The sequence below is a fragment of the Setaria italica genome, chromosome VIII (assembly GCF_000263155.2).
Source record: "Setaria italica strain Yugu1 chromosome VIII, Setaria_italica_v2.0, whole genome shotgun sequence".
Taxonomy (NCBI): Eukaryota; Viridiplantae; Streptophyta; class Magnoliopsida; order Poales; family Poaceae; genus Setaria; species Setaria italica.
This window is the reverse complement of record NC_028457.1, coordinates 16,859,511-16,870,142: the sequence shown is the minus strand read 5'-3', so window position 1 is coordinate 16,870,142 and position 10,632 is coordinate 16,859,511. Positions and strand designations below refer to the sequence as shown.

At 54.2% G+C, this 10,632-nt stretch overlaps 1 protein-coding gene across 1 annotated transcript; it reads right to left on the bottom strand.

The window, feature by feature from the left end:
- Window positions 1-2,149: 2,149 nt before the first annotated feature.
- On the bottom strand, window positions 2,150-2,932 carry LOC101769171 (myristoylated alanine-rich C-kinase substrate-like). The gene has a single exon (XM_004980372.1). It carries the CDS (start codon window positions 2,930-2,932, stop codon window positions 2,150-2,152), a length of 783 nt encoding a protein of 260 aa, XP_004980429.1.
- Between the last annotated feature and the right edge of the window lie 7,700 nt (window positions 2,933-10,632).

The window sequence follows — 10,632 nt, the reverse complement described above, 5'->3', positions numbered from 1 at the left end:
TGGAGTCTGAGGACAACCCCTAGTCGGGCGACTGGCTTCACCCCGTTCTTCATGGTCTACGGGTCCGAGGCCATCCTGCCCACCGACCTGGAGTACGGATCGCCGAGGGTCAAGGCATACGACGAACAAGGGAACTAGGCATCGCACGAAGATGCACAAGATCAGCTCGATGAGGCACGCGATGTGGCCCTGCTGCACTCAGCCAAGTACCAGCAGGCCTTACGACACTACCACAACCGCAAGGTGCAAGGCCGAGCCTTCAATGTTGGCGACCTGGTGCTCCGTCTCATCCAGGATAACAGGGGTCGGCACAAGCTGACCCCTCTGTGGGAAGGTCCCTTCATCGTCATGTAGGTACTGTGGCCAGGCACCTACAAGCTGGCGACCCCCGACGGACAGATCTTCAGCAATGCTTGGAACATAGAACAGCTAAGATGCTTCTACCCCTAGCTTTCATTTCCAAGTTCTGTACATAGACACTTCTGTAAATTAAAAATTTTACGGAAAAAAGAATTTTGAGCTAGTTCCATTCAAGTTTCACGTCAAACTCAGGGATACCCGACCATGGCTCCACTTCAGGGACGTATATCCCTCGGGGGCTATTAGGGGCTCCGACCCAAACCACTTGACACCCTCTCAAAAACGCTTTCTCTTTCCGAGCCGACCCTCTTTCTGAACCTTCGGGCATAAAAAGGAGAGAGTGCATGAACGACGTTCAGGCAAGACTGATCGGATTGTGAAAAACCTATGCCCCAGCGGCTATGGTGCCTTCGCTCATCAACACTTATTGACACGCCTGACAACACGCTCTAAACTTTCCAAGTCTAAAAAACAAGAAAGAGGATCAGAAACTTTTTTACGACAAGTTATAGAAAAGGCCCCTATGGCCATCACAAAAAGAAAGTCTTTCACTAATGTATTTACATCTTGGGCGCCAGCCCGACACAGCTAACTCGTCCGGGGATCTTCGGGCGGGACGGCCTCATCCTCAAGGAGCCTCGCCAAGGCCTCCATCAGGTTGAACACCGACGCGTCGATCTCGTCCAGCTCGGCCTCGGAGTAGCCAGCGGCGTACCCCCCGCTCATCCCGGCGAAGTTGATGCTGGAGTAGTGGGAGCCGAAGACCCCGAAGGCTCACCTCACGCCGGTGTGGAGCGCTTTCACGGTGATCTCACAGGCCTGGCAGTACGTCCCGAGGACACGAGCCGTCAGCGAGCTCGTCCCCTCCCCCTGGACCACGCTGAGGCCGTCGCAGACGACGTGGACTGCATCCCGCTGGTTGCCGTGCTCAGCGTGCTCCGCATCAAGCACCTCCCTCAGCCGGGTGATTTCGTCTGCAAGGACCACCCGGAAGGACCCACCAAATCAGAAACCACTGCAACACCACAGAGACAAAGAAACGAAAAGAAGTCTTACCCTCGGACCAAGCCTTCAGCTCATGCTCCCGGTCGACCCCCTGGGCCACAGCGGTCTGGAGCCCCTGCACTTGCGCTTGGAGCTGGCCGACCTCCGCGCCAAGCTCGGCCGCCACTTTCTCGGCCTCGTCCTTCCGGGCCGCCTCGAAGTCCCGCTCCTGCCAGGCCTTTTGCCGCTCGCGCCGGATGCGCTCAACGGTTTTCTGAAGGGCATCAAGATCTCCCCTTAGCCGCGCAAGCTCCTCGGCATCAAGGCGGGCCCTCTCGACAGCAGTGACCTGGAGCTCCTCGCGGTTGAGGCGAGCCTTATCGACGACGGCTTGGAACTTGGCCTTCGCCCGCCGCGCATCCTCCTACGCCGCTTGCTCGCGCCTGTGCAGATCGTCGATAACCTGCTGGGCGGCGGCAACTTGCATGGTCAGCTCCCTGGTCCGTTCCCTCTCCAAGTTGAAGCGCTCCTAGAGCCCCCACTCCAGCCGAAGGAAATCAGATTTCCCCCGACTACATTCTTGGAGAGCCTGCAAAACAATACGCCATCAGGGGTGGAGCAACGGAAAGGAAACAACCACCAACAGAGAAGGTACCGTACCTGGCCACCGGGGAGGACGACGCCATCCAACTCCCCCAACGCCGAGGATAGAGCCGCGTGGACATTAACGACGCCGCCCTGCATCGCCTGCCACTTGCCCCATTCCGTGGCGTCATCCAACATGAAGAGGGGCCTCTGCGGGTTGTCATGAGATGACCAACGCAGGACGGATCCTCTCCATGCCTTGGGAATAGGAGTGGCCGAGCCAGAGGCGGGAGCCGACCCCGACGCCGCCGTCAAAATGGGCACCACCATCCTGGAAGCCGCCGGGCTCACCGACGGTCCCGGCGCACGCGCCCCTGCCCCCGTCGAGGCTGCCGCGGGCCCGCCCGTCGACGCCACCGCCCTCCATCGCGACCGCCGAGGCAGGCGTCTCTGCCCCTGTCAGGGCCTCCGGAGTAGGCACCTCCACCTCCGCCGTAGGTGCCACCTCCGCCATGGCTCCCCGGGCGGACGTCCCCGTCTCCGTCGCCACCGCCTCCTCCGTCGCAGCCACCGGGGCGGGCGTCCCAGCCTCCCCCGCTGCAGCCGTCCCCATCGTGGCCACGGGGGCAGGCTCTCCTTCCTCCATCGCCGCCGCCATCCCCGTCGCGGCCGCTGGGACATCTGTCCCTGTCTCCACCGCCGCCGTTCCCTCCGCCTTATCGTTGTCGAGGTCGATCACCTTCCCAGCCCGAGGGCCCCAAGGAGCGACACCTTGCACTGCAGGGTCGGCCGAAGAAGCGGAAGGCGGAGCGGGGTCCTCGCCCTCTCCCGCGCTCGGCGGTGGCACCACTCCACCGGTCGCCGCCGCAGGGGCCACTTCCGCGGTGGGACCCGCGACCTCACCAGGAACACCGCGGGGCGGACAACACCCGCAGCGCCTTCTTGGGCGCCAGCTGCGGGACGAGGCCTCGAGGGGCAGCGATGCGAAACAATCAACAAACATCAGCGGAAACAAACACAATGTATGGACAGGAGCGAGGTTCGCAAGGAAATTAAACTCACGTTCCCCCAGCGCAAAGACGGTGTGCGCGTTTCGCCTCCGAGCCGGACGCCGACCCCGGGGCGTCCGGCAATGGCCGCTTGTCACCGCTCCTCTGCTCCTGGGCCGCAGGTGCGGGGATGGGAGCGGGCTCTGTAGACCCCAGGGGAGCGCTCCGTGCTGACCCCTAGGGGGCGCTCCACGCCGACCCCTGGGGCATGCCCCTAGAGCTTTGCGGGACCAAGTCCCGGGCGGACGGTCCGCCCGCTTCATCCCTCATGGCCGCTTGGGAGCGCGTCTCCCGAATAACGAGTGCGCCCGACCGGGGGGATAGGACAAGCTCCTCCTCCTCCTCCTCCTCCTCATCGTCATCGTCGTCTGACACGACCTGTCCTTGTCGCCGCCGCTGGAACTCCTTGGCGGCCCTCTTCTTCTTCCTCGCCGTCTCCTTATCCTTGTGGTGCTTTTGCTTCTCAGTAAGGAGATGGTTCTGCAGCCGCCGCTCGACGTCCTCCGGCACCGGCGGGTGCGAGTCCACGACCCAGGTCATGATGCCCTACAAACGCAAAAAAGCCCCGCGTCGGAGCGGCAAACCAAGAAGCACGAAAAAAGAAGGCTGGCGCACAAAATCCTTACCAAATCGATGAAGTTCTCGTCCGGGCGCACCGGAGGGTACCCGGGCACCGGGTAGTCGGCATCCTTGTCCTCCAGCGCCTCCCGAACCTGCTGCCAGATCTTGGAGGCGGCGAGCGCACCCGTCGCGAGGACGGTGCCCTCGGTCGGCGCACCAGGGGTCATGTTGGCGAGCGAGCGGACCCGGAGCATCAGCGGCGCCACTCATCGGGTGTGGTACGCCCCGATGACTCCGGCTCCAGTCAACCCCCTCCTCTTCAGGTGCTCGATGGCCTGCAGCAGGCCGTTGATCCGCTTCTTCTCCTTATTAACCGGGCTGTACGCCCACACCTCTGGCACCACCTCGATAATGCGGCCGGTGAACTCCAGCAGGGGAGAGTTCGAGTAGTTCTTCACGTAGAACCACAGCTGGTGCCACCCCTTGTGGGACGCCGCGGTCTTCATCGCCATGTACTCCTTGGCGCGGGTATGACGGAGGTGGATTCCGGCGCACCCTATCGGCACCGGGGTCGACCGCTGCTGGCTTCCCCTCTTCTTGGCCTTCTGATACAGGCTGACCGTGAAGAAGTACTTCCATAGTGAGAAGTTGGGCTTAATGCCTATGAACCCCTCGCACAACGCGACGAACGCCGCGATGTGCTAGATCCCGTTGGGGTTGAGGTGCTGCAGCTCAAGCCCGTAGTAGTGCAAGAGCCCGCGGAAGAAGAGGCTCAGCGGAGTCGCGAACCCCCTCTCGTGGTAGTGGGCGAAAGATACGACATGGCCGGCGGGCGGATTCGGCACCTCCTCCATTTCAGGGAACCTCCACTCATCCCTCTCCGTCCTCTCGCAGAGGAGGCCTTCTTCACGAGGCCGTCATCGCGCGAGGAGCTGAAGTTGGAACGCACCCAGGATCCCATCGCCGGAGGGAGAAGAACTCGATGGGGGATGGGGAGAAAGGGTGCGGCGCTGGGCGGAGGAAGACGAAGCGAGCGCAGAGGAGCTGAGGGCGTGCGAGGAGACGAAAAGGCTTGAAGGCAGATGGCAGGCGGAACCAGCGAGGCGAAGTCCTTGTTTTATAGGGAAGGCGCGAGGGAAGCAGAACAGACGCCCTTATCGCAATAAATGCAGTGCCAGGTATGCCCCCGTCACGCCCACTCCCTTTTCGAAAACCGTGCGCACGATCTGCAGCAGAAACATCCCCTCCTCCCTCGATTTGCAGGTCGGTGCCCTCCACCACTTCGTCTCCCGGAAGACACGCACGCGACGTCCTCCACGTTCGGCCCAAGACGCGACATCCACTACGATTCGGCCCAAGGCCCATCAAAAGCTAAAAAGGGATACAGGGCTAAAAACGCCCCTACGGGCCATTATGATCCAGAGGTTCGAAGGCTGGCCCGCCGCGGGTTCGACAGCCGCCTCAGGATAATCCCGAGCGAGGGGTGAGAAGAGACGGGTCCGCTAGCGACCATCACCCGGGCGCGCGACAGCCTAGGGCGTCTCAATCTCACATTCGAGTCCGGACCGGCATCAAAGTTCATGGTTTTCCCCCGAAGAAAGGCAACGAGCCCCAGGATCCGACCGAACGGACTCGGAAACTATATGAACTGGCCGACCAGAGCCTGGGGTACGCCACCAGCCTTGCCCAAGCCGGACCCCCCCGAACAAGGACCGGGATCCCACTCGAATCAACCTGTTAGTAGCTCAACGAGCACCACGGTTCGTCCGACGAGGATAGCGTGGCACGGCTCGCCCCCTCCGTCCTAGCGAACGGACGCTTGAGGGGGAACGAACAAAAGTCAACCCGACCTCCGACTGGTCCCCTGCAACGCACAGGGGCTTGGGGGCTAGCCTCGCAACCTAATGCCACGCGGGTGGTCTCAACTTAAGGCTCGCAGACGGAAGGGAACGACAAGAAGTCCCCTCCCCCCCCCCACGCCGAGTAGCTCACAGGATGAGTCGCCTAATTAATCCCCTCGGTCAAACCATCCGAACAACACCCCCTGTCCCGGATCAACTGCGAGGATCCCACACTGGCGATCACAGCAGCCTCTCGAGGAGCATCCCCGCTCCACCACAGGCTCGGGGGCTACTGTTGGGGGGAAATATTAACGATCTCCCCAAGCCCATGGAAACAACAAAACGTAAAGGCCTAGGCCCACCTAAGGTAGCAAGATTGCCGTCGGCCCAATATGGGAGGGAGAGGCCACGTCCCGCCTCGCTCGACCTGGCGTCCCGGGGTCGGACATTCCCAACCCCTTGAAGACTAAACTCCACCTTGCCCGACCCAGGGGATCGGGGTCGGGAGCGTCCGACCCCCGCTGCACATCTCCGCCTCACCCGACCCTGGGCGTGGGGGTCAGACTCGTTCGGGCCCACAAGACAAATATCCACCTCGGGCGCAGATTGGAGGATCAGGGTGCTGATCTCATGGGTCCTCCTATCGACCTCACCATAAATGTGTCGCGGCCCTAGCATGCAGAAAGGGGCTGGCGCTCCCAACGCAACCTATCACGAGTACCCATGCGCGACCGCACGGCGCGAGCTGCAATGGTCGCAGCTCCCTGTGATTTGCCACAAGGTACTCATGGTCCACACCGTCCGGCACAGGAGGGCGTTCCGCTTGTTCTTGCGCCCCGTGCTCCCGATGACAGGGACGCGACGTCTGCGTCTCACGGGTGATCAGCATGGTAACAGAATCGGCCATCCTCCCCGGTGGGCACAAATGCCAAGACTGAACATCATCATCATGCCTTGCAGCAACGGCCACCGGTGAGATCATCAACAGGATCTGGAGGAAACCGCCCTCTCTCGACGGATGTGCTAACAGGAGCCGGAGGCCGGAGCGAGGGGCAGCGGCCCTGGGACTTGGTCCCTCTCCTTATGTTGTATTTTACTTATCTTTGTTTGTCTCTCTTACTCCCCCTCACACCCGGTCTCACCTGTAACCCCGGTGGCTCCCTTGCGCTATAAAAGGAGAACCGGGGGCCTGAGACAAGGGGGACTCTCTGAAGCGAAGAGAACACACTCACACCCACTCAGAGCATCAGTGCACACCCAAGAGACCTGGGATCAGCTCCCTCTCTCGCACTCCTATAACCCCTACTACAGAACCCCGCGTGGGCAACACGAGCAGCTCCCGATACTGGACGTAGGGTGTTCCTTTGCCCGAACCAGTCTAAACCCCGTGTCTCTCACACCACCATCTGAAGCCTTACGCGCATAAAAGAAATTTACTAGTCTAAGTCTTGACCGGCTAATCTTGACAACGACAAGCATCTTCCCTAAAACAGGAACACCGCGGAAGCAAGAAATAATAAGATATGAAAATAGATAAAGCACACTAGCATAAATAAAAGATCCTAACATGATATTCAAACGATTAAGGCAAGGTTTAACAAAGCTTAACCATCATTAAGCAACAAACAGACTCTCATAAAGAAGGACTTAAATATTACAGCATCACACTAGAGGATTTTGATTAAAGAGAAGTGTGTGACGTGCTGCTACTTCCCAACCCCCAAGCAAAGCATCCATCCATCAAGTACCTGAGAGGATAAAAAAAATAGGGGTGAGATAAAAAATCTCAACAAGTAACTAGCTTTAACAAGCTATTTAAACTACAAGTTCATTAGACCATGATTTAACTATTATCATCAAGCGTATCTCCTCAATGAATAATAATAATAATAATAATAATAATAATAATAACTCCAACACCCTCATACATAAATAAAACCAATTCATCACCAAACCTTGGAGAAAATTCACTTCTCACTACCACTGCCAAATAAATACCATAGAAAACCGATAGCACCCGAAATGCAAATGCAATGCAAATGTCTTCATACTAGAGAGGTAGCAAAGGGAGGTAGGCCCGACACGGGTCTGGGAATTGATGGGGACGGCATACAAGTGAAGTGACCCCGGTTAGCAAAGTCTCGAATGAGATGAAATCGCCGCATTACGTGTTTGTTCTTCTGGTGGTTCCTTGGTTCCTTTGCTTGCGCAATTGCCTCATTGTTATCATAGTAGAGATTCAATGGGTAGGACGCATTCGGGAACACACCAAGCTCAATGAGGAAATTCCTTATCCAAACACCCTCCTTCGCAGCTTCCAAAGCCGTGATGTACTCGGCTTCTGTCATAGAATCGGCCACCGTCTCCTGCTTGGAACTCTTCCAACTAACAGCACCACCATTTAACATGAACACAAATCCTGATTGTGACTTTGAATCATCTCTGTCGGTTTGGAAACTAGCATCGGTGTAAGCTGTTATAACGAGCTCCTCCTCACCTCCATAGACGAGGAACATATCTTTAGTCCTTCTCAAGTACTTAAGAATATTTTTCACCGCTGTCCAGTGACTCTCACCCAGATCAGACTGGTGTCTGCTTGTTATACTTAGCGCATATGAAACATCTGGGCGAGTACTTATCATTGGATACATGATAGATCCAATAGCCGAGGCATATGGCACTCTACTCATGCAATCCCGCTCATTAGCAGTCAAAGGACACTGAGTCTTGCTGAGATGTATGCCATGTGACATAGGCAAGAACCCTTTCTTCGCCTCTTCCATGCTGAACCGCTTCAACACTTTGTCAATGTAAGTATCTTGGCTTAATCCTATAAGCCTTCTTGATCTATCTCTATAGACCTTAATGCCTAGAATATATGCCGCTTCCCCTAAGTCCTTCATCGAAAAACTATTTTTCAGTGAAGTCTTTACGGACTCAAGCATAGGAATGTTATTTCCAATCAGCAATATGTCATCCACATATAAGATTAGAAATACTACAGAGCTCCCACTAACCTTCTTGTAAACACAAGACTCTTCTTCGTTCTTGGTGAAGTCAAACCCTTTGACCACTTCATCTATCTGAGGCTTGCTTCAATCCATAAATGTCCTCAGATAAATGTTCCAACTCCTAGATGCTTGCTTCAATCCATAAATGGATCTCTGAGGCTTGCATACTTTTCCAGCATTTTTCGGATCGACAAAACCCTCGGGCTGTATCATATACATGTCCTCAGATAGGTTTCCATTCAGGAAAGCTGTCTTGACATCTATCTGCCATATCTCATAATTGAAATAGGCAGCTATAGCTAGAATAATCCGAATGGACTTAAGCATCACTACAGGCGAGAAGATCTCGTCGTAGTCAACTCCTTGAACTTGTCGAAAACCTTTTGCGACAAGCCGTGCTTTATAGATGTGAACATTTCCATCCATGTCATTTTTCTTATTATAGATACACTTGCACTCTATGGCTTTAACACCATCAGGCGGGTTAACCAAGTTCCAAACTTGATTGTCTCCCATGGACTCTATTTCGGATTGCATGACACTCTGCCATTTTTTGGAGTCTGGATCCATCATTGCTTCTGCATATGTCGCAGGCTCATCATTGTCCAACAATAATATTTCCCGCATTTCGCGGAGCCTTGCCAATCTTCGTGATTGTGGTGGTGCTTCTCTTGCCATGGGTATCTCAACTTGTTCTGCTACGTTAGCATCAACTTGCCCGATCGGCTCATCTTGAACTTCTTCAAGATGCACTGTCTTTCCACTCTTTTCTCCTTTGAGAAACTCTTTCTCTAGGAAAACCCCATTCCGAGCGACAAACACTTTGCCCTCTGATCGGTTGTAGAAATAATATCCTAAAGTTTCCTTTGGATATCCCACGAAAATGCATTTATCCGAGTTGGGTGTGCTCTTGTCCGACTGAAGTTGCTTGACAAACACTTCACATCCCCAAATCTTTAGAAAAGACAAACTGGGAACTTTTCCGGTCTAAATCTTTAGATGGTACCCTATTAAGTGTGAAAGCTGCTGTTTCCAGAGCGTATCCCCAAAACGATAATGGTAGGTCCGACTGGCTCATCATTGATCGAACCATGTCTAACAAAGTTTGATTACATCGCTCGGATACACCGTTTCTCTGAGGTGTTCCAGGCAGCGTAAGTTGTGGAACAATTCCGCAACTCTTTAGATGATTGCTAAACTCGTGGCTCAAATACTCGCCTCCACGATGAGATCGTAAGGCCTTAATTTTCTTGCCACACTGATTTTCAACATCATTCTAAAATTCCTTGAACTTTTCAAAGGTTTTAGACTTGTGCCTCATCAAGTAGACATAGCCCAATCTACTAAAATCATCAGTGAAAGTTATGATAGTGGAATCCTCCTCTAGCTATCGTGCTCATTGCTCCGCATACATCACTATGTACAAGTTCCAACAAGTCTACTGCTTTCTCAGAAAAACCTCTGAAAGGCGTCTTGGTCATCTTGCCTAGCAAGCAAGCCTCACATGTCTCGTATGATTCAAAATAAAACAAAGTTAGATGTCCATCAGAATGGAGCTTCTTCATGCGCTTTTCACTTATATGACCCAAATGACAATGCCACAAGTAGGTAGGACTCAAATAATTAGGTCGAGGCCTTTTAGCACTTACGTTACAGACAGGTGAACCATCAAGATTTAAAACAAACAATCCATTCACAATGGGTGCAAAAGCCATAAACATATCCGGCGTGTTCGCTTCAGCTTATTCAGTCGGCTTATCAGCCACCAAACAGTGTTTTTCTCTCACAACAAATCAGCCGTTTCAGCTTTTCAGCCGGCTTATAAGCTGAAGCGAATAGACCCATCATTCTTAGAGATCACACAACCATTGTTTTCACTCGCAAATGAATAACCATCCCTCATCAAGCATGAAGGAGACCAAATATTTCGACTTAAACTAGGAACGAAATAACAATTATTCAACTCCATAATAAATCCTCCACCTACCGTCAGGATTTATTTCGTCCTGACGGTCAACGCAGCAACTCTTGCATTATTGCCCACGCGGAAATCAACTTCTCTTTCCACGCTTCTACTTCTTATCATTCCCTGCATCGAATTACAAATATGAGCAACCGATCCGGTATCAAATACACAAGAATTAATAATTGTATCAGCGAGAAATATGTTGTCTATAACATTAATAACAAGCGTACCTGAGGTGGAAGTACTCTTACTTTCGCCATTCTTCAATGAAGCTA

What these genes read in the sequence shown, in the direction of transcription:
- LOC101769171 (XM_004980372.1), bottom strand. Translation starts at nt 2,932, where the DNA reads ATGTTTGTTGATTGTTTCGCATCGCTGCCCCTCGAGGCCTCGTCCCGC.